The 25,352-nt window shown below is 39.4% G+C and overlaps 1 protein-coding gene across 1 annotated transcript in view; it reads right to left on the bottom strand.

Moving 5' to 3' along the window:
• Positions 1-25,352, bottom strand: part of LOC104078750 (protein NEL) — a 66,704-nt gene that overhangs the window by 9,106 nt on the left and 32,246 nt on the right. The window contains exon 4 of the mRNA XM_009580515.1: positions 7,898-8,038. Within this exon, the coding sequence (XP_009578810.1) occupies positions 7,898-8,038 (141 nt within the window). The remainder of the gene's footprint in view (positions 1-7,897; positions 8,039-25,352) is intronic.

The following is a 25,352-nucleotide window of genomic DNA, read 5'->3' on the forward strand; positions in this document are numbered from 1 at the left end:
GCAGAGCAGAGGGATGGAAGAGCTGCTCTCTCCTTCCTCTGTTTTGTCTTAAATCCATACTGAAAGTAATACAGTCTGGCAATTTAAAATTAAGATCTCCATATACTCAGTCTAACTGGTTTTAAGTTATGCAATAAAGAGAACAAACACAAATCCTATTTAAACATGATGATTAAGATTAACAGCAGGATTCTCTTTATCATTGAAGTAATTTTTAATAAAAGACTTTCCGACACTTGTGTTCATTTGTTTAAAACACTCTTTTGTACAAAGCTTTCACGTAGCTAGTGTCATAAATGAATAATATCACTTCTCAACAACCTGGCCACTTAACTGAAAGCAGCCATATTTAATGAGACACTTGGACGAAGTTCAGCTGTCATGTTAATAAGAACAGTTTCCTTTAAACAACAAATAGTGACCCTATAAACACGAAGTCTGCATTTGGCACTTATGTACAAGTGTATTTCACAATTTTCCCGTGAGGAAAACGCTTCTGTTGTTTTTCAACATGGTAACGGTTAGTGCACTGTTACTGAAAATAATTGAGGTTTCATCATTGACTCTGGTATTGGGCCGAGCTCATCCAACACTGAGAACTTATAAAAAATCCCAACCTTGTTTTTTTTCAGTTGTTTGATTCATGAAAATAAATATTCTGCATAGGGCAATTTAAATATCCCTGGTCAAAGCAGGAGCTATTTAGATTTCGATTCTAACCTAATCAGAAACAGCAGTGTGTTTATAACGCAGCAAGAGAAACACAAACCTTGCATGCATGAAATTCTCATCTGCATTATTCATCCACATCAGACTTCAGGCATTATCTACAAAGAACTTGCACACAAATCATCCATACCAAGCAAAACTTCAGCTTTTTTACTTTGGATTTATAATGGATGGTGAATTATGTTACTGAAATTTTGTCTACAGCCATAACCAGCTCTCCAGTTTCCATAACCATACGGACAGGGTACACTGGCCCCTGCGTCTTTTGTGTCTGAAAAAGGGAGAGGGGAGGATTACAGGTTGCATATTTCCAGTATATCCAGCCACAGAGGCATGTTATTATCTCTCCCATATTGTTTTTAAAAACAAATAAAGAAACAAACAAACAACAACAACAAAAAAACCCCAACAAGTAATTCACTTCAGGGTATTTACAACACACTGCTTAGGAATCAAGCAGCTTGAATGTTATGACATCAGAACGTTAAGTCTCAAAACACACGGAGGTCTGCCTCAGAAAAAAACAGAAACAAAGTGTAACTAGTTATCTAGTGCTAAATTGAGGACCAGTTCTTATTTATCTAATCGACACTAAAAATTGCAGCAGCTTTGATCTGGCACATCTTCAAGGATTTTCCTTTTCTTACCATCATCCCTGGGTACAACTTAATGTTGCAATGACAAAGGAGTACCATGGATGAAGAAGTAGTGATACATGTTAAAGAAAGCTAGGAGTTAATTGTATCACAAGTAATTTCGTGCCTACACAGGAAAAATACTGGACTAAAGCTATACAAAATGGTGACAGTACCTGGAATGACTAAACTCCATTTGTAATATTTGACAGACTGCAAGGGCAGAAAACTCCAGAATTTCAATTGCCCCACCAGGTTGTGACCCAAGGCTGTATTTAACAGATTTACTGACTGTTTCTTGGAACAGATAGTCAAAGAATCCCAAAGGGACAAAGCACCATTTGACTTGGCCCTGAGCAGTGTGCAGGGCTCCGATTCAAAATGTCTCTACTGAACAGCTACTCTGTACTGGTTACCAACAGTGACCACGATGTACGCAAGTTCAACATTCTCAAAGGAATTTAAAAGGCTGCAAAAAATCTCTGTGGTAGTGCTTTTATTTTCAAAGGGGGAATTATGTTAAAATTAGTTTTAAAGATTAATTAAAACTAGTGGCCAAATGGATAAAATGTTTTCAGACAGAAAGAAGATTATTTAAAGATACTATATTATAGATTCAGAGTAAACATATACGATATTAATGAAAAAGACTTTAAAGGGGGGGACACATTCATATAATGTACTATTTTTATTTGAAAACTTCATGAGCTGCTTTGCACAATACACACTCTTAATGTGTAATGTTCCACACACATAGTGCCATGCAATAAAAGAGGTCGTTGACTCACAGATTAATAGCAGGTTAATTAGTAAGTAATAAAAGGCAGGAATAAATGGTCAGGCTGTCACAATGGAGAGTTGTCCCAGGGAAGTCCCCCAAGAATCTCTGCCAGAACATGTGCTGCCCAATATACTTAGTCATCTGGAGGAATGGATCAACAGCTGTTGATAAGAAAGTATTAAAAACAAAAAATTGACAGTGAAATATAGAAGTATTTCATGATATTGACTGAGTAAACAATAATATGTCAGATGAGATTCAATTGTAAGGTGCATGGGGAAATACCCATTCAAAAATCAAATCAGTCTTCTGGATCTGTTCTGGAAAGAGATCTTGAGGCTACTGTGGATAGCTCTAAGTAATGACAGCTCAATAATATTTTGGGCAAAAAACCACAAATACAATATTGATAATGACAGATGAGAAAACTCACAATAAACTCAAAAGGAACATGAACAAGGCACAATTAGAAAATAACCTGTGTACTCCTTGCTAGGTAGTGACAAAGGGCTCAGAGATGCATTCTGATATAGCTGCTGGAAAGTTGCAACTTTCCCTCCTCTGATGAGCTATCCAGACTTAAGTGCAGGACGTTCACATAAAGCCAAAAAAGATCTCCCCTGGACATGGTTTCCGAACAGAATCATTCTGATATCAGTTAGAGTGTCATCTATATAAAGAAAAGATGAACATCTCTATCATTGAGAAATATGCTGTTGGAAGAGATGGGTTGGGAGGGTGGACAGTTCCTTTGCTCTGAAGCAACTGAAGTTTCTCAGTTACTTTAGCTCTGGGGAGTAGCATTAGCTCAGCAAGGGGACAACATGAGGATACCTGAATACTTTTTGCTTAAGGCAACACAGGAAGGAGTGCATTCGATAGAGAGCCCAAGCTCTTCTGAGCAGAAAGTTTGGCTTCTGTTCTTCTCTGTCCTAAGTAAATCTACTGACTGATGTAATCATTCTTCAAAGAGCAAGTGAATTGTGAATAATTTATTCGTGACTTCATGCAAGCCAGCTGTCAGAGTGCTTAGCAGATGTGGAAGATGAAGAGCTGAGACTTCAGATGCTGGTAACACCAGCTTCACAGAAATGTTGTTTCCTGACACAGAAAATGTGTCCAAATTACTGTCTTATAAATGTAGTGGTCGAGTTTCTGTTGTATTAGTCCTTTTATAAAAGATGAGAAACTCTGCCAATTTTGTACTCTGCCCACACTCCAGAATATTTAAATACTAACGTGTCTCTATATCTGCCTTCTGTCTGGTGATGTTTAAGTTGCATTCCCAAACTCAATAATGAAGCCTTAATGCCGGTAGCTCTCTTTGGGATGGATGGAAGAAAAGTCAGTTTATGGTTTTATCTGTTGACCTTTTATAATCACGAATAAAGGCGAAAGGATTTCGATGGAGCTTTGTGAGTGTTAGTAAGTTTTCCTGCTGAACGTAGTGATTATTTCCTGTCTCCTTAAGTGCTATCAATAACACAGCTTCTGCTAAACATTACCAGCACTGTAGAAAGAGCTAAGTGTAGGACTGCGAACTGACAGCAGTTTTTCAACTGCAAGAAATTTCATGCACTAGTTAAAATACCGGATGTACTGTGAGATAAATTCAGACATCCTGACAGTCAGCAATTCCTCTGCCTTCCAGATCCAGAGACATGGATGCTGAAGTGACCATTTTGGACTTTGTTCATTCATTAAGGCTGGGGAGCATCCTGAGGCTTGTAATACGCCCCCATCCCTCATTATCCTGGATTGTGGAAAATATTGTTCAAGTAGAGCCCCAGCCCTCTGTGCTGTCAGGCAGCCTGCTCTATCACACAGAGAAGGAAGCGATTCTACTTCTGCACGCAGGACGGCAGAAGAAGAACATAACAACATTTCAGAAGATACACATACAAACAAACCCTTGCAACCAAAAAGATCCTTTTTGAATTGGGCATTCTAGATTGATGCTTCCCAATCCTTTCATTTGCACCTGTCTCATTTAAAGAATGTGGTACCTGCTGAGAGTGAAGGTATGTTCATCTTATATTCTATAGCAACAACAGCTGGTACCTGCCAGATACTCTTGGTAAGTCCTAAGGGGCTGCATTAATTACGTGAGCTATTCTTCGGACGTGGAAGTGTGCAAAATGTCCAATAGCTGATGAGGTATAACCTGCACTATGCTGGTGCAAACCAATACAGCTTCTCTCTTCAACTGATTTTGGAAGCTTTTAGACATTGCAGGGGACAAATTCAAAGGAATCAGGATCTTACACAGAACTGCAGAGCAAATATTAACTAGGCCTGAACATTCTTATTTTAGGATTTTGCCCTCAGTGGTTCCAGTTTTTTAACGCAATGAAGCTTGAGGCTGCAATACCTCCTGTCTTAGCCCAGCTCCCTTTTATGAAGTGGCACATGAGAGACAACCTTCAGAGCACCAATAAGACTGTGTAAAGAAACTATAAAGAAAAAACATAGGGGGGCAAAGACAAAGGTACCAGGTAATATACCATGCTGAATGCTATATTTACACATATATAAAATTTAAGACTTCCCAAACCCATGCAGTTCTCAAAGACTAAGCGGCTGATCTTTCACCACTTTTCTGGAAATAAGATGATGCATAACATAATTCTATTTCCAAGGGAAAAGCAGCAAGTGCTGCTAAGAGGTTGAAACCCTACAGCTGCATTTCCCATCGTTTCTCTCAGTAATTGTTACAGAGACCACAGGTCTACCCAGAGGAGTATAATGTGAAGCAAAACTAATAGCAAAGGAATCTCTAGGTCTTCCATTGCCTGTAGGTACAATAAAATGGGATTATGAATTTCTGCATTTGAGTACATTAGTCAAAATACTCAATATTCTCAGTCGTGCCAAAGAAGCAGCAGTAGCCAAGGTCAATATATGTGTAAAACAGGCAATTTAGCAACTATTATTTCGTTATCAAGCACTGACAAAGTCTAATGCCACCAAGGAGTCCACCTCTAGCTAGGAATTTTTAGTACGATGTCCTAATGGGACCATTTCCTGTAAAAGAGGTAGGTGCAGTTTTGGTATTCTGTTAAAATAAGGTTTTTAAGGAAATACTCCTGTGCTTCTGTGATCTTAACAGAGGTGTTTGCACCTGAATCTTTAAAACTGGAGCCTTTGCTGAAGGGAACAAGTTTCTGACTAACACTGATCACAGAAATGCTTTCTGTAGTACTATCAGCACATGTCCAGGGGACACAGACAGACCCAGATTTGAGGCAGACCATATAGAACAATCAAGAAAGAAAAGATTTGAACCCACACTTCCTTGGCTTTTAAAGGTTTTCTCCACTGAAAGAGGGAACTTTCTTCAAAGCAACTAAAACTTTCAAAAGATGAGCCAAAGACAAGCCTATTATGCACTCCATATAAACACTACTTTGAAGTAGTCCTCTTAGATAGCAAAATGGACAAACCCTCAAAGAACATTTCCTAATCCCCATGAAGTTTAAATTCTTTGCTCCCCCAAGAAAGAAATCAAGGCAAGCCCAGTTTCTCTTCGGTGTAATTCACCACTGTTCCTTCTACAGTTCTACAAGCTGAAGCACTTGCACAAGCCAGAAAGGTTCAGAGGACACTGGTCCCGGATGCAGCAAGAAGCTCATACAGCTGCAGGTGGGAAGTGGAGAACTGAGATTTGAAATCTGAGATTAGTATAGCCTGGAAGCTGCTCCCCCATTACAGTAAGTGTCTGAAAGACCATCCACCAACAGCTCAATCTAATTACCTCTAACTAGGGGATACTGAAGAAGTGACAAAAGAAATCCATTTTCTTATGTCTTTAAACCCAGGAGGGGAATCTCTCACACTGGAAAGATCTGACAGCTGAGAAACCAATTGCTTTTGCGCTACCGCGCTCTGCTACTGTAAGTTTAACTTTCCATACCGCAATGGACTTTAAGCTGTCTCTTCATACCTTTTTCAGGTTTTATTTTCTGTCTGAGACACAATGTCACAGGCTTCAGTGCAATAAAAAGTGATGTAGTAAGACTAATAAAATATCTAACCTTTCTCCCCATCTCAAGTTGCTATGTATTCCAAAATTTGGAGCTGCAATCAATCAAACTGAAAGTGTTCCACTGTTAGCGACTAGGGTTATCAGCAATGAAGATAGTTTCCTGTCATCTGTGATATAATTCTAATTACTTGTTATCCTCTGTGTATGTTTAATAAAGAGCTGCTGGCGCTTTGTAGAAAAGGTCAAAACGTGCTAATAATTGACACTTCTGCATACATGTAGCAATCCCCATATTCCTTTTTCCTTGGCTTTTCATTTGCTTAGAAATTGCTGCTTAATTGTTGCTTGTTTGCACACATCTTAACAGAGTCACTTTGTACCACTTATATCTCTTGAGATAGCATGTGCCAAACCACTATCTTCTACCCACAAGACAAATGTTATATTGACATTGAAGATAAAACTTGGCGTATTGAGAATATTTCCATAAATGCCTGGCTAGTGTATTACCTGTGCCGCGAGTGACAGAAGGGCAACGTTATAATCAGAGGGATCACAACTTCTTCCTTGCACCTTCTTGTCCTAACACCTGGCCAGCTAACACTGACATTTAGTTAGTTCTTGACAAAGAAAGCTCAACTTATGAAAGCAGTGGCTGACTCAAATTGCTGATTCCTCTTGGGAACACAGGCTTTCAGCAATGGTGAAAATGTGTTGAAATAAAGTATTGATGATGGGGATACCGAAAAGGTCATTCTCGCTCCTGGAGAACTCTCTGTGTGTCTGCCTTAGTGAAATTAATTCAATTGCTTCCCTTTGGGACTGATGCAGCCCACCAATGTGAGTTTAAACAGCAAGGTAGGAAAGCTTACACTGTGTAAGCACTGAATATTTCAGCACTCAGAGACAGAAGGGTTCTCCCTTCTCCTAATTTTGCCCTAAGCAGTCCATGGCAAAACAGACTGGTTTCTTCTCTTATTTAAGAGCAGCAGCATGCAATATCTTAAGAGCTGAATAACATCCCATACTAAGAGACCTGCATCTGAAAATAACTGTTTTCTTACTAACCTGCTGTTCTCTCTAACATCATTCATAAACAAAAAAACCCTTCCCATCTCCTTGTCCCCCCTGTCGCTCTCTTGTCCCCTGCACCTTGCCCCAGCCCTAACCACTGAGCTTCCCAGTTTGTAAGGTTGTTCTTCGAATTGCAACTTTCTATGAGCAGTTAGCCTATGCACAGGAGAAGCACCGCAGTATTAACCCAGGTGTGGGTAAGGGCATTCTTTGCAATGGGAAATATTTTCATCACAGACTATTTCAGTGTACGAGGAATGAAGTGGAGAAATTGAGGTGTGGATTGAGGCCCATTTCTACATATGAAGAATCTGACGTATAAACAGATTACTATGGAATGACAGATTACAGTGCATGCTAGCAGCCCGCGGGAAATCACTTATGCAAGGACCGTGCACAGAAGCAGGTGTAGGGCCAGAGAAACTGCGTTTTAAGCACCATGCCTGACTTTACATAGTATCTTAGCAAATCATAGCAACGGCCACTAATGCTCCACCTATATGTTAGGAACATTCGTACTTTATTTTCTTTTGCCTTTTGTTTATGATGCTTATTTAGACTACGATTGCTTTGGGTCAAGTTTAACTTCCATTGATACAGTGTCCAAGACAATACGTGACCAGTACTGTCAGAGATACTAGACATTACTGCAAGGCAAGTCATACCACTACCCCACCTTTTTTAGGTACTGACCTTCACAGGATTCTCCACGTGGTGAAAACATCCCATTGTCATGGTAGCCGTCTCTGCATTCGCAGTGGTACCAACCAGGCAGGTTAATGCAGTTAGCGCGGCTGTCGCACTGAACAAAGCCATCTGAGCATTCATCAATGTCTGTTTAGTAAGAACAACAAAAAAGAAGGGAAAAATTCACACAGAGGAAATTGCTATATTCATCTGATGAAAGAACAAGGTCTCTGGTATTTCTGGGTTTCACAGAAGTATTTTGATTACCAACACTTGAATTTCCAGATTTATCCAGAGAAAAAGTTTTGAATCATTTCTGAAAAAGGACTTTTGCTAACAGTGTTGGCCCTGCTAACAGTGGCACTTCTGCTAATCCCAATTTACTCTTTACATACTAGCAACTCATTTTGTCACAATACATATAAGTAATCTGACATCTGTGCAAGTTGCCCACAGTATGAAGAAAGGAACTGGATCCCAGTTCAAACAACAAGGTGTTAACCCTTTGAGTAGTGCAGGCTGCCTGATAAACAAAGATTGTTTCTAGGGGCATATCAAAATATTAAATACTCACTCTGGTCCTTGCTTATGCTTTTGGTGACACCGATTTTAGGTTAGCAGGGCTTCTCTATCTCATGGAGTTCCGGCTGACTTACACCAGCACCTCTGACTCTCAGCATAACTAACTGCAGTCTCCTCTCTCACCATCAAAAAGAGCAGCTGGGATTCCAAACAAATGCTTGGACCCTAAAGATGAAATGCAACACATTCTCCTCCTCCTGACAATTCCTTTGGGATGTGTGTTTCTTAAAAGAACAACTTCCACTGACTAAACTTTACAGTAAGAACTCACCATAGAATGGATTTCTGGACGTACTCGCTAGATCCAAAATCCACCAAAGCACGTTCTGCAGACAACTGAACTCATGGACTCAGCAGAGATGCAGAGAACTTTGTGACATGTTCATTTCCAGTGCCTTCAGTTACTGCGTAAGCCGTATTAGGGAATAGGTCCCAGAATATGAGTGTTGTTAACAGTTAGGGAATATCAGGAGCATGGAGTCAAACAGGGATAAAAATGTGTCCTTTCTTATCAGATTCATCACATTATCACTGTGTTTTACACCAGGAGTAGCATATCTATTTGAGCAGCAAGTTGATGAAGAGGTGCCTATGGAACTGGCACAGAGGGAGACACAACATGCGCAAACTGCCTTCCGAAACAAAAAGCTCTGACCTCCCCGCGCCCTGCCGTGACTTTGAATAATGAATAAACCCTCAATGTACTGGCCATTCTGGCCAAACTACAATAACAAATTAAGGCTCAAACTCTTAAAAGTACCTCAGCAGTTGGTCTAGTCTCCTCTGGGATGCGGATATGAAGAAGAGGTGTGTTGTGACCACTGAGATATATGTAAAATATGGCAAAATTCTGCCCACAGTCCCTGTTAGCTCCCATTTATGTCATCTGTTACTTTCATAGGAGAAAGTGCAAACTGGCTAAGAAAATCAATTGTGAGCTGCAATAAGTAACAAATCTCTTTTCTGAGAATACTAATGTGTGCATAGATAAAGACAGACTCACTCTAGTCTCTTATGAAATCTATTCAAACACAAACTTTTAAAAAACCCAAGGCTTCCTTATCCATCGAAAACACTTTGTTCCACATTTGAAGGTAAGAAAATTAAGTACTTGGGGGACACCTGCATAATCTATAAGGCATCGCTCAGTCACCCACATTTGGTTTTGAGTTGCATTTTTCTTATACATGCCAAAGGGTAGGTGGGATGTGCTCTGGGTATTTTATTTACATGCCAAATAACATCTCTTTGGAATAACCGTACAACCATATCATGAACGTATTGGTTTTTAAAAGCTTTATAGGTTCTTGATGAAATTTCATTAGAAATTTTCATTATCACGTCTCAGCCTGATTTTCTATCAACAGTCTCTCTGACCGGGTGCGCCTGGTATACATTACCAGTATTTATGATGATGAAAATTACCAGTACTCCTGCTGGAATACTGCACCAAGCATATATCTGGCCACTTTGTGTTCCACAAATTAAGTCATAAGTCTCTATTGGTTTAAAACACAGAATTTTCAACTCCACTATGAATTCCAGGATAATCAGCTAAGTAGTCCTGCTGCAGGATTGAGAAATGCCAAACCCCTACAACCTTCTGCTGTTCAGTGTGTCTCTCTCTAAATCAGTATAAACTCTGGCCTTTTTCTTGTGAGCAGCCAGGAGCCAGTGAGACCTCAGAGGTGTTTGAGAGATCAGAGGAAGATCAATGAAAATTATGTTACTGTAGTGAGAAAAGGTTGGTTTGCAGCCTGTGCCTTATCTACTGCTACTCACTCACATACCCACGGATTACTTAAGAAAAAGGAAAGAAACAGAAGAAAGGACTACAATATAGAAGTTCCCTTACCACTGGGGAATATGCAGCCTGGTAGACAGCTTGCCAGGCAGAACAGAATCCTAAGTGACCGTGCTAAATGCTTGGGATCACCTGGTCAGTACAAGATAACTTGCTGGGCTTGGCCAAAGCTACAAGCCCTAGAGCATCAATGAAGCATGTAAACTCAGGCTGAAAGAAAAGAGCTGTGGTTCAGACTTGATATGAATCTTCAATACTTGTTACTTAATAACATTCGTTAAGATGCTGGATGGCATATATTTCTTCTTTGGGAAAGTGGAATGTATTTATTGGTGATGAGGTGGAGAAAAGAGTGTGATTTAGGTCAAAGTAACAGATATGAATGAAAAAAACCCTGTGTTCCTCTCTTCAGAACAATTTATTTGTGAATCTATAAGCCTTATAATTATAAGCACAGTATTGCAGGCACAGGCTGAGTGCATTCTGATGAACTCACTCACTGATTATTCAGGAAAAACAAGCCTTGAATGTCACGCCAGTATTGGTAAACTGACAACAAAAGCAGCTTTTCTGTATTTATTTGCAAACTAGCTGACAAACCTATATCACAAAAAATATTACTTGGGATGAAATGCTTTTACAGATGCCAATAAACAAAGAAATACATTCTTCTGGTTTTGTTATGGCTGCATGCAAAGTTGAGTGGAGTTATGTAAGAAAGCCTATCATAAAAAGCGTGGACAGAAAACTCTGTTGGTCTTTAAGAAATGTCCTATTCTTGACAGATTGTTTGCCTGAAACCATTGCATTAGAACACCATTTCTGCACTGATGCTGAATAATCCATTACTCCTTACATGATTTTGCATCAAAAAAAAGAAATCCAAACCAGTTCTCTTCACCACTAACTTTTCAGTTCCTTATGCACAGAATTTTGTTCTAAATCTCCCAGCTAATGCTGATCATTAATTCTAGTAGAGACTTGCTCTATAATGGGACAAAACATAACTGTCGCAACTTTGTTGAACAAGAAAACGCAGCAGAAATGTGCTTTGCCGAGCCAAAGCACTGATTTCATGGAAAATTTTCTTGACATTTGGATAAAAGGATTTCTATTTTCAAATGGGCATAGCATGGCTCAGGAAGTGCTGCAAAAGTATCTACAACTGAAATTATCTTATTAGTATGGGAAAACCAGCCAGAAATAATTTTTGTCTATCCTATGGTGAAACATTCTCTGATGAATCATCTTGCAGCTGCTCAGTCAGAGGTGTGAGCTGACAAGAGAAGAAAAACTGATTGAAGTTTTGCTTGGCCAGTGGCTATGGTATATCAGTGGGCTATATGGAACATTAACAGCACTAATGAAGTCCTGTTTGATGCTGTACTAGAAAGGCACGAAAAATGAAATATTACTCTATAGAAGGAAGTTATTGAAAGGCTTTATACTTTCACTTATGAAAAAAATTGAACAAAATGTTTAAGTACAAGGAAAGGAAGGATGTATTTTTTTCAATAGTAGGTGATGACATTCTTAAGCAAATAGACAAAACAGACAACTTATTCTGAGTATGCAGGTTCCACTCTTTAAATAGAATATCATACATGTGATGGTCCAGAGCAAATGGCCTAATCCTGGCCCTGCTCCAATTTATGGCAGAACTCCCATTGACTGTCATGGAGGTGGCATTTTCTCCGTTTTTCTCTTTCCTTTTCAAATAAACAGCACAATTGCACATACCAAATCTGCCACCCACTGATAGAAGTGGCCAGGTTTGGAACAGAAAGTAATACCAAGACAGTCGCTGGAAGTAAACTTCACCCCAAGCTGGAGAGCAGCCACACAGCTGTACCGTAGCACTTCAGCACCACCTGCTCTGGCTGGGCTTCCACCCTCTGCCTGGCAGAAGATTTGCGATTTCGGCTCTTGAAACACTGTGGCTGGAGAACACACACCTGTGAGACTGACGAGCCCACAAAACACCAGGAACATGGGGACTCTCTCTACCCTGTGTAATTCATGGACACACTCATGGCAATACTGTACATACCCTATTGCCATAAAACAGGGTAACTGATTATTACACACTTGCATGGCACATGAGTTGGTTTTCAAATATTCGGGTTTTCTCCTGTGCGTTTTTCTTAAACCGAAATCAGCCAGTCTGCTTATTTCCGTATTTTGTTACCCATTTTTCAACTGGAAAAAACTTCAATTTTTTTTTTTACTAACCGAAGCCCACTCTAATAAAATAGACACAGAGTCACAGGTATTTTGAAAGTAAGTACTTTATACACCTAGTTCCCCTTGACATGAAAAAAACTTGCTCTCCCAAATCACCCTCTTTATACCTCAGAATCACTCATTTCCTGAACTGTGGCAACAGTTTCAGCTATTACACACCTTGCTCTGGGGGAGACTGAGAGAATTCTGCTTCCTGAAGAGTAAAATAAGATCATTAGCAAATTATCCACTGGTACACTAAGAAAAAAGGAAAGCTAGCTGTCTGATGAATATTATTAGAGAATTTCTGTATAATAAGAGCTTTTGAAGATTGAAAGTGGTATAAAATTGCCAATTTGAAAGATAGCAGCGCTCTTTCATCCAGCAACAGGACCAAGCTCTCTAATGTGGTCAAGCTGCACTCAACAAAGAAGCATGGCGTGAGGGAAGAGGGGGGAGTTATACCATTTTATATTACTCACTTCAAGACTGAAATATTAATCATCAAATCCTCCTCTCAGAAAAGCCTGTATGCCACCATCAAGTACAAAGTTACAGAGACACGGAGCACAACTTAGTCCAAAAAGCCTTTCTTTCATAAACTGCTTTATCCAGGCCAATAAAAACCAAAGCCCCAGTAGCCCTCTCCTGTCAAGAAGGCAACACCACAGATTGGCAGCTGTGAATACTTAGAATTTAGTTATTTCCATCCTGGAAGTTTTTCTGGGACAGTATAATACATGGCACTTAGCTAAGACTGCCAATTTATAGAGACTCCCGATTGCAATAATCTGTCCCAGTGCTAATTGGGCTATTATCACTGGATATATTTATAAAGATTAATGAGCAGCCAGCAACTTCCATCATTTCAGTCACTACTGACTTAGGCTAAATTTGAGATCTTATTTCAAAGGCAACAGCCTTCCCAGCCTAATGCTAACCTCCAGAGCCACCCATATCCCAGCCCCATATACAGTACAAATAAAGTGCAAACACTGAAAGAGAAATAATTTCAGAAACAGATCACTGAAGAAGTGGTTTAGGGGACTATGAAGCTGTTTAAAAAGATAAATCTTCAATGTTTTTTTTTTCATGGGTACATTTGGAACAGTCAGACTCTGATATGTCTTTGCGTATGTCAATACATTTCCAAGGATTTTATGTCTGGCTTGGATATAAAAGACCATGTCACAACTATTCAGACTTATGCTCAGATAACAGAATGCCCAGTAGGATTAAGATGATGTCTGGGTTATCTGATTTCAGTAAACACGTATGCAAGGGGGAAAAGGCCTTATTCAGTAGGACAAAATGAAAGTTCACTGTACTGCATAATGTATCTGCTGTCAAAACTCAATTTTCTGGAGTAGCTTTGAAAAGGGTTCATTATCTCTACTGCAAGTTCTAGAGTCCCATCTCTCACATTTAAGAAGAGAAAAGTGTTTGTGTTGGGTTTCATGTGACAGCAGATTTCTAATATGATGATACTTGAGAAGACCCTGCTGTTCAATCAGACCTTTGATTTGAGATCTTATGCAAAAACCAGGTGCAGAAATTTAAGAGCCTGAAACTAGTTCAATATACTGGGGCTATCTTGTTAAAACAGAGTATCAGCTTTTGGGATTTCCATCCCACTACATTCCCATATACCACATGCATGTAAATATCATACAGAGGAATTGAAAAAACCAAGAATACAGAAGCTGAGCTGAGGTTGCTGAAATAATCCAGGAAGATACCAGTTACGCCAGAAAACCAAAGTTGTTTGGAATGCCTTTTAAATCTGTTTTGTAAAGTCTGATCAGATCCTTTTTTCTAACACTGCTGCTGATTCCCAAAGAAACTTTCTTCCTTGGTCAACAGAAGTCCTAGAGCCTGATTTTGTTTACAAGCTCACTCTCACTTGTTCAGCTTCCAATAACTCTTTAAAGATACGATAACATACCGTGAGTACGAGGACATGCTTTTCACCGTATGGGTTCTCACATCGAAGTCCCCATCAAACCATAGAATAGTCTTGATTTTCACTGCATTTGCATCCCAACATTTCATTCAGTTACAAGTTTAAATCATGAACAGCCAGATTACAGCTGGCCTGTGGGGCACAGCAAAGAGAAGAGTCACCCACAGTTTTATCCTAGCATAACATAGTTCCATGAGCAAAAGGACTTTCTCTACACAGCATTAGAAACATCAGTTATCTCAGATACAGCCTTCAGAGAAGAGTGAAGACCATGGCCTTTTCCCTCCCTGCTCCCCTGGACAATGAATTAGGCCCATGTTGGAAAAAATGCATTTTGAATGCCTTTGGAGTTGCTCCTTCTATCTCTACACCTCCCAGATCTAGTAGAAATTCTGGCTGAGTCACCTTAAAACCATAATTTGGCTCAAAAGGCAGGAAACTAGAGCTGGGGCAATAAATGTCATGTTAAAAATTGCTTCAACAGGTTGAGTCAGTGCTGCAGATATGTTCTTCAGTAAAAATTTCCAACTGTCATGTTGCATGAAAAAATAACTATTGTTAAAACAGGTTTTTTGGTTTTGGTTTTTGGTTTTTTTTTTAAATCCTAGCAAGAGCATGATCACATTTTTTAAAGTACCCTGTCCATGGAAAACTAATTTAGTTCCATTAATGAAAAGGAAGCAAAATGTGATTGAGGGTGTAATACGGAATTATAGTTCATTAATTCTTCAAGTATGTAATTTTCCAGACTCCTGATCCCCCATTGATTTCTGCACACCCCCATAGGTCCTGCTAAATGCCAGCAAAAAGAAATTCAATCGTGTTGTTATTTCATGTGTGGCAGTGGCGGCGCTCCAAAATTAGATAGAAACGTTATATGAAAGGGAATTTTCCACTGACTGCTTCACCATGCAGCCCTGTTAACAATTCTTTTTTGTCAAAAATTGATCAATCACAGACCCCACCGATAACTGAAACTATGACAGTCTCTCATTACACACCCAGTATCATCAAAGGATGTGATATTTGTAACAATTGAAGACAATAATTCAAGAACTCCTAATTAGCCATGATGAGCTAGGTGCATCCATGAATAGTGTAAAAAAAAAGAATATATTTTTCAACAAGATTCTGGGAAACTGATTGTGCCAATCCCCATTAGAAAGACTAATTGAGAGGTACTGGGCCTCTCTTCCTGGTCATTGACAAAGATGTGGTTTTGCTTTCACTTTGTCCATCATTCTCAGTACAGCACTTCATTTTAATTGTATCACATGCTTCTGTTTCCTCATTAGCCCTATCTTGAAAATTAATTATTTTCTTCAAGATAGCAAAAGCACTTTTATACCTTGAAAGACACTGACAAACCCATTTTAGATACCTACTAGTGTTTGAAAGTTACGTAGTTCCATTTGCACATGTTAGAAATAGGACTAACACACTGGTGCTATCGTTAAATGTGTCAGTTATTGGGTAACAGTAGCCAGGTCCTAAGCAAAAGTGAATTAATTTGTCTGAAAAGAGAAGAGCTAGTTTGGCCAGCTGTTAGCTCTTTTCTAACGGGTGGGAAGGAAGGCTTTACTTGCACAGTGTGCTGACCAAAGATCTTGAGTTTCCTCCAGTGAGGAGTCAAGTCAGTCATAACCTGAGTTATGACTTTTACATCTTTGAACCAAGGACACAACCAGCACATTCTCAGCTTAGTTTGGGTTCAGCTTTGCAAAAAGTTGTTTCAGATCAGCTCTGGTATGAATTACAGTAAATTTCCAGTGATTCAGTTCAGAGGCTATTTAAGGAAAACAAAAGAACCCACAAAGCAACTCAAACAAAATTTTGTCTAGGAATTGATTTGACACCCTGATTTAAACTTGGTTTTCTGCTATGGGCTTCTACCCTTTGGTCAGGGTACCACACATATTATACTCGTGCTTAAGTTTAAAACATTTTTGCCTAGATTTTCTTACCAGTGACTTGTTACCATGACTCTCAGTCCATATACCAGTGACCATTAATTTACGTTGCTGCTCCTGAAGTGTGAAATCATGTAGAGATTGTACAAAATTGCTGAAGCACAGTAAAGGAACAAACCATACTATTCCTTTGCTTGGGCTATAAACATATCATTGGTATATATCTGCAGAAACTGCAGACTCCCTCATGTTGACAGCAAGAAGAAGGGCTCCAAAGGGATATGGGGCAATGATTGGCAGTGTTATAGATTTTAATTCCACTAATAGTTGAACGGCTCGTAATTCATAAAAAAGAGAGCTTACAGTGAGTGATTAAGGTCCTCCTATATCCCTTATATAACAGAAGTAAAGTCTATTATAATGCTGCCCAGCTGCACTATTCACATTCTATTTATAGCCCACTGTATTTTAAGAACCTAACTGAAATTTTAGTTTTCATGTTTAGTAAAGGAGGTTCTTTCCCGCAGCAAATAATAGCTAAGTAGTGGATGCATTTTGATGTTTTTAATAAATAACAAAAAATCCTGTCACCTCAAAGCTCTTTTGTAGCACTCCCCTTCCCTGGTTCTCTTGGTTTTTTTAAGCTGCTACATATAGGATTGTAGTGTTGCAACAAGTTCAAGAAAATATAAAGAGAAAAAGATAAAAGTACTAGTATTTGGCTCTTCAGCAGAGAAAAAATCTTTTGTTATTTAAAACTGACAAGGACTCTAAGGGAGGAAAGAAATAATATGCATTCAAGGAACTGTGTCAGGCAAGGAAAATGGAGGGAGAAAAAGACACAGAAGGATGAAGCATCTTAAGCTACAAAACAGAAAGAATGAGGTAAGTAGGGTTCATACCTAAATCCAGAATGCTCACCAAACTCAGTATAGGCATTTTTTGCTTAATTTCTGTCAAAGATTTACTTTGTGAACAAATATAAGGAAAAATTTAAAGCAAAGTAAAACTTCCCAAGCTTCTGAAGTTGCCAGCTCTTGTCTCACTGCTCATTTTTGAGCTTATTTTTCATATCTGAGAAAAATTCAGGTGGTAACAGGGATTAGGGTGACCTCCCTTCCAGACGCTGCAGCCAAGCAAAAAGCATTTCATCCACAGAACCCTGGCTTTCCTCTTGGCTTGCTGCAGATCTCGTTTGTTTACTCTCATAGACAACTTTTAAACCTTTTTCTGCAATTTAATGAGCTAGCAATTTTAGAGTATGTCCTTTTTGAAAGTCAAGGGAAAAGTATTTTCTTCGGTTTTATGAACTGGCTGCACTTCCCACTCAGAAAAAATATGATATAAACCCCACCATGTCTTCTCTCAGATATTGATGTATTTAAACAGAGGAGCAAGCGGAGCAGAAATGAGATGACCTATATCTTATCTGGACTTTTGCCACTGCCTTCTTATGCAAACCTTGTCTCCTACTCAACTTTCCCCATGTGTCTTGATTTCCACATCTGTAAAATGGGGAGAAAGTGCTTCTACCAGCTCTCTTTTTTTTGTGAACTCTGGGTGAAGAATTTTAAGTAACAGCGCTGATTCGGTAAGTACCACATGTGACAATGCCAAGGCATGGTTTGGGGAACGGTAACACACCGAGGAACAGGAACTACAGAAGAGGCCAACATGTTTTGGGGAGGGGTGAGAGGAAGAGCACTGAGCTGTAGAGATGAAAGCTGCACCCCTGCCTTTACTCCCCCACCTGCTTTATTGGGTAGCACAGACAGATCATAGAAGTCACAAGGACACTCACTGACAGTGATTTAAGTCTTGCATTATTTGTTTCAAACAGATCTCATAATGTAGACCACAAGTGGTGTTTTTTGTAAAAATACAAGTCTCGTGTACAGCTCTGCTGCACTCTAAGGATCTTTAATTTTTATGGATATTTGAAAGAATGGTTGAATATAGCACCAGCACGTGTAATTAACTTCATATTATTATATGTGTTCAGGGGAAATATTTGGAGAAAGGGAGGAGCAGTAAGCTATTTTGTACACCAGCATCTGGAATTTCAGAATCTCACTTACAAACAGCTTATCTATATCATATATGCCATGTTTGCAACCCATCTGCTGGCTGCATATGTGTATTTTTCTGTAGCCTGAATTAGCACTTGGAGCATTGTTAAAATGGAGCATTCCTTGCAGGAAAGGCTTGTTCTCCAGGGGTTAGCTGAACATCTCCCTAACTACAGTTTCTGAGACTGCCAATCATGTTTTCTTTTTCTGATTTGAACTTCCTTGTAATAGTAAATATGAAGACTTTTGGCTTTTACCGGCACATAGTTAGCTGAAATTTGATGGAACTATTAATTGTAATAACAATTCAAATGACACTTATTAATTCTTTGCTAGCTTTTTATCAGAATTGTGGAATATGCAGTATTATTTCTCTTCTCAGTAACAGTCCTGTAAAGTTACACTTAGACCATAAACATCACATGCCCAAGATTCATAACCTTATTTATGACTAAAATCCTTCAAATCTGTTAATTTTTTTCCTGAAGGAAAAAAAATTCATGCAGAGGCTCTGGGAGAAGAGTTTCTGCAGAGACTCTGTGCTAGAGTTTCTTGTTCTTCTCTCTGAAAGTATCTTCCAAATTCTTTTGGGCTGGGGGAGGAAAAAGAAACCTTAGCCACTTTACACCCTTTATACAAATGAATGGAGAAATCCCCAAGTCAAAGGGAACAGAGATGTGATGGCAGCCTGGGCAACCTGCATTTGTAAGCTAATTCCTACCAGATGATTGCTCAGACTCTACATAGGGTCTGCAGTTTACCGCTTTCCCAACTGATTAAGATCCCCATCAAATCTGGGTTGTTCCTCCCACAGAATGTAATCATTTGTGAGCTTTCGTCTTGCGTCTGGATGAATTCTCTCCCTTCCTTCAACCTTCACCTCTTCGTTTGAGCACATTTGTTTTAGGGGGAGTGAGGGACATGCCCTTTACCACCCACAATCCCTGGGAGCAAAGCAGCTACCGCATCATGCGTTCCCCACGCTGCTCTCTCCCTGCCTCCGTGGGACAATAGCATTAAAGAAGATGCCAGTTAAAAGAAAGGTACAGTCAGGAGAGAGTTAAAACCTTTGCCTCTTTAGTTTCTGCCAGTGTTTGCTCTTGTCTGTCTGCCTATGTTCATAAGAGCAACTGAAGCCCAATTAAAAAAGTGGAGATTGCAGTATTTGCCTCTTTAATTCCTTAAGATGTAATATATCAAATGCTTTGCAGTGACTTTAGACTTAGGCAAAGTCAACATATTTTTCATGAACTCATTTAAATAGTTTAGAAAAACGCATCACACTTGAGATCCTTATGGGGGTAAAGCCTCTTTTGAAATCAACCCTATCTTGACTTTTTTCAAACCGCAGTACACCTATTATTTCTTAAAGGTACAAGCACTACTAGCGACTTGTTTTATTTTTACGCATGTTGGACTGGGCAGCTATTCACCTAGAATACTAATTAGTTGTGGGGGAGGCAGATGATTTATGAATAAAGCTATGAATGCATTGCATGTTATAGTTCCTTCAGCTAGACTCTAACTTAATAGGATTCCTGCTCACCCAAGGCCTGACTTCAGAAATACACGAAAGAGTGAGCATCACAACAGCACGCTTCATGGTCCATGTTTTCCTTAGGGTTGGTCAGCGATACCAAAATGGTCTTGACCATCAATGGCAAAGACTCATTTTTGCATCCACACAAATGGACATTTTAGAATGACTCATTACAAGTTGTTATTATTGTTCCTTAATAGAAATAAACACGAGAACCTGGATCATATGCAAAGGCAGCTCATTAAAAGCACATAGCCCGCTATGCCAAGAGAACTGTATCAATTTATATCAGTTGAATACAAGGCCCAGTTTTGGTAAGGTGAAAGCATGAGAAGGAGATCAGTTAGGAAGACAGTTATTTTTATCAGGTTTGCCTAGAAATTAATCAGATGAGGAGTATGAAAAAAAAAAAACCAAAACCACAAAATAGTCACTAATCCTGAATTACTGGAAGATGGTTCAAAAATATAGTAGTCTATACTTTTGATACAATACCTTTGGCTGACTACAGAAGACCGTAACTAAGGAAAATGAAACATTTCATCAGCAGAACTCTATAGGGCTTTCAGTACCAGCTTTTCAGTAATACCCATACAGCTTCAAGCTGTGAGGTACAGAAAAAATCCCCCCCCGCCCCGCTCAGTCTTGGGGAGCTGAAAATGCACGGATATGAAGGCCATAATTTGCTTGCTTTCTTTTCCTCCTCTGTTTCACCAGACGTATCATATGAACAAAGCTCCTGACCAGAACAGAAGCTGTGAAGATGATGGCTCCTAGCCGCCTGATTTTATGTAAAGCATATCACAGGAGTGCAAGAATAAAAATATAGGAATCAAAAGTTACTTTGCACTCTCTGCTCTAGAGCAGCCAAACACGATTTTTCAGAGACTTTCTAGGAATTTCAGGTTTGACAGTATAAATTAGGCCTGTCTACCTGGAACAGTCACCCTCCATTACTGAGGATATTTCTCCCTATTAATCACCAGTCAGAAGTAGATACAATATATTGTGCCCTAAGCAGTACACCAGAAAACTATATTAACCAAACAAAACAATACAGAAGCATGTAAGCAGTGCGGAGGTCCAAATTCCTAGAATTACTGTTCTTAAAAACTATTTATTTGAAATAAGGCAAGCCAAAAGAAAAAAAAAAAAGAACGGATACACTTTCCAAGTACTGAAAGGACTTGGGGACACCACCAAGGGACTGGATCAGATGGTTCACTGGGGCACAGTTCAGTATTTGAAAACACTGAAGTTGAAATGCCAGACTCGAGTGACTCCAAAAGGCCTAACTTTCAGAATATGATGAATTCCTATTGCACATGGGATCTATTAAAATGTTTTACACTGCAAATCATGCTCAAGTACTGTTTGTTTTTAAAAAATTTATCCAGGCTCTACAGGTTAACTCAACATTTTCTTATTTCTGTGAATTGAAGTCAGCCCTTTAATGTAATTAAAACATTTCCTGCCAAAAGTATCCTCTAGCTTCTAAGTCTCAAACTTGGGATCCTCCCCCAAAATGGAAGCCTGAGTTCTCAGGTCACCAGGATCCAAGCAAGCCAGGTGGGCTATGAAAACTAATGAGCTATGGGAGGCATCCCTTCTTCCTACAGCTATTGCTCTGGACAGTCCATGCCTGTGCTGCCTTCATGTTCGCTCCACCACTTTCCTCTTGCTCCCTTCTTTTGTTTCCTCCTTCATTAAAAAGCCCAGCAACCCCTTAAGGATTTCAGAGAATAAAGTGATTAACCTTAACATGCTTTCTGCTCAAGGAGTTTGAATGTTATACTCATTTATTCCAGCATGCAACTGGTGTCCCCTCGTTAGACTATGAACTATTGAAGGGCACTCCCATTACTCTAGGTTTGTGCAGGACCTTGCATACTTGTACCACAAATTTGAGCCTTCTAGTATTATTGTTGTAAATCCCAATCCGACTATCAGTAATTTAAATCTTCATTGTAACCGACTATCAGTAATTTAAATCTTCATTGTAAAAACAAAACTGAGCAAATGGCAGATTCCTGAGTTGTTGAGAAAGTTTTGACTGTGATACTTTCATAGCTTACAGAGAATTTTGATTAGACTGGGGCCAAGAATTTTTAAGAGTTCTGCCAAAAGTAATTCCAGTTCTTACAGATTTGGTTCAATGCTCTATGGGCTTCAAATGCCATTGGTGTCACAGTTTTAGCTTCAGAGCCTACCTGGCCACAAGCTGATTGTGGTTGTTTTAGCTGAACACCAGGGATCAAGGGTTTAAATGGAAGCAGTTCTCTTGTGATGCTAAAAGTACTAAAATACTTCATTTTTGCAAAATCAGCAAAGTTAACAAGCTTCCTGGTTACTTTGACAAAGCCTTCTATTCCAATACCAGTAAAATTATTTTCCTAATAACTGGGGTATCGGAATTAAAAGATTTTCACAAGCTTCCTTTGGAACAGGAATAATAATAATAGTCTTCAATAATCTGAAGCCTGCTATTATTATGGTCAGTGCACGTGAACAAATTAATTTGGATTTGCTGAAAAGAGCAACAGTCACGCATGTTAATTATTTAGCTTATATAGAAAGTGGCACAAAACTCTAAAGAGATCTGGTCTATAACAATTATTTATCCAAATCACTTGTCTGAGTTGTATTTCACTATTTTGAACTACAAATATTAAGCACAAAGTTGCAAAAATTTGTTTTAGCAACACCAAAATTCTTTTCCTTCTCCATGAAGTACTTGCAACACTTACGCTATTTTGTTTGAGCTTTCCATATGTGGGGGAAAAAGGGGGAAAAAATAGAGATAAGAGCCAAATAATACATTTTCCTTGGATTTGGCTGTTTCTGATAAGAGATCAGATAAGAGAGGGTGATCTCACACATCTGATGCTCACCCTTTTTTTCATAAATTCAGTTACACATTTAATTAAGCCAAGCGTTAGTAATAATGTATGGCTGGATGAATATAGAATCTGTAGGTTAAACTTTTTCTCAACAGTTCCTTTCAAAGGTAACAGCTTTGTGTGCCAGTTTATTTTCAGCAGTTTGCCACGGATTGTTTAATAGCAGGTGGACATAATTCCTGTGATATCCAAGGAAAGTTCATTATCAGGAAATGTAAGTTACAGCCAATCATCCATAAACAAAAACTACATCAAAACACTACTAGTAATGAAACTGCTATTTGATCTCATGCATAGTTAAAAGCGGTCCAGGGGAATACTCAAAGCACAGAACGAGTGTGGGAACTCAAAAAAGAAGCTGACAAGCAGCAAAAATGCAGTAATCTTGCATACATGCACTAGCAGATATGCATATATAGTAGGAGAACAAATCCACTCTCAAAGCTCTGTCATCAAATTAAAAGGGAGTTACAGCAATATCAAGCAGATCTAACTGGATCTAAAATAAAACACTTTTCAAATACAATTTAACATAGCGTTGAAAAATGCCTGTTGAAGAATTCACAATTTTGCAATCAAACAAGACAAGATCTAACAAAGCCACCCTGTGCTGGATTCTAAAATAAAACACTTTTCAAATACAATTTAACATAGCGTTGAAAAATGCCTGTTGAAGAATTCACAATTTTGCAATCAAACAAGACAGCATTAAGTCAGGTATTTTGAAAAAGTTTAACAGGCACAAATATTTTTACATTCCCTTGGTAGTCTCAGCTCTCTACACTGCTGAAGGCTGCTCTACTGGGTTAACTACTGCTGTGCCTTGTAAGACTTAAAATCTTTCAACACATATACCCCACCTCCCTAAGCCAACGAATGCATCCCCACATCCTTTGGGAAGAGAAACGGGAATTCTCCCATGTCTCATTTTTATGTTCTGGAGGTCGATATACCTGCACATGATTCTTACATCTGCTTCCTCATTCCACTGATCCATTTCCACAGGGCACAGGCCATGATTAATCTAAAAGGCTTCCAACAGATCATTCTAAGGCTTTGCAATAGCTGTTAACTGCAAGGCACTCCATAGTGAATACCTCTTCTCATGGGAATACCTGACTAGCAGTATTAGTTGATTCTTCTTGTTATGTTTCTGAGAGAGACGTGACTCCTGCTGACACCCCAGAAGCAAAAAATTTTATGAAACCCATTACAGCACTTAATTACACAGGGCTTCACTCCTCTTTGCAAAAGCTGCATTGAGTTTAGGAATCTGACCTAGCCTTTCCATGGCAGCAGACAGGTGAAAAGAGTTACAGCTGTGCCTGCAAACACAAGCAAGCTTCTGGTGCTAAGCCACTTTGAGTTCTGGGTGAATGGGTTTGCCCTGAAACCATGTTTCAATCTCAGGATAATTTTATCAGAAGACTTCTGACCTCTCCCATCAGAAGCAGGCTGTCCACTTCCTACTCAGCGGTGCCTTACCAGTCACTGCCTCTGCACCTCTCTGCTTTGTTGGAAGGCTTGGAGGAGATGTTAGTCCCATGACGTGGAACAGTACTTCTCCCCAGCCAACATGGGCACCAAGGAAACAGGCCAGGTCTTTGCCACACAGTAGACAGCCTCATCAAAAATTTAGGGGGATCCTCTGGACACCAACAATCCCAGCTATTTCAGCTCTGGTTTGTTCTTGGTCTTGGTCAATGGCCTGTTCTACAACATCAGCCTGGCTCCATAGGCAGGACCTAAGTACGGACCCCATCATCCCTCTCAGGCTTTGGGAGGAATATAGAGACACAGATGGCGTGTGCAGGGATGGGGTTTGGAAAGGTCATGGAAAACAATGAGGTACTCAATGCCTTCTTCACCTTGGTCTTTAGTGGTAAGATTTGCCTTCAGGAGTCCCAGGTTGCCAAGACCAGTGGGAAAGTTTGGAGCAAGAAAAATTTACCCTTAGTGGAAGAGGATCAATATTTAAATAAACTGGAAAAAACACAGGTCGATCAAACCTGACGGGGCGCACCCAGGAGTGCTGAGGGAGCTGGCTGGTGTCATTGCGAGGCCAATCTCAATTATCTTTGAAAGGTCATGGTGACCAAGAGAAGCTCCTGAGAACTGGAAGACAGCAACTGTCCCTCCTATCTTGAGAAGGGCAAGGATCCAGGGAACTACAGATCAGTCAGCCTCACCTCCATCCCTGGGAAGCTGATGGTATCCTCCTGGATTCCATTTCCAAACATATTAAGGACAAGAAGGTGATCGGGAATAGTCAGCACTGATTTATGGAGAGGAAATCATGCCTGACCAACCTGATAGCCTTCTAAAATAAGATGACTAGGTTGATGAATGGGAGGAGAGCAGTGGATGTTGTTTATCTTGACTTTAGTAAGGCTTTTGATGCTTTCATAACATCCTCAGACAAGCTAAAAAGTGCAGGCTAAATAAATGGACACTGAGGTGGATTGAAAAC

This window comes from Fulmarus glacialis, unplaced genomic scaffold (genome assembly GCF_000690835.1).
Source record: "Fulmarus glacialis isolate BGI_N327 unplaced genomic scaffold, ASM69083v1 scaffold3026, whole genome shotgun sequence".
Classification (NCBI taxonomy): Eukaryota; Metazoa; Chordata; class Aves; order Procellariiformes; family Procellariidae; genus Fulmarus; species Fulmarus glacialis.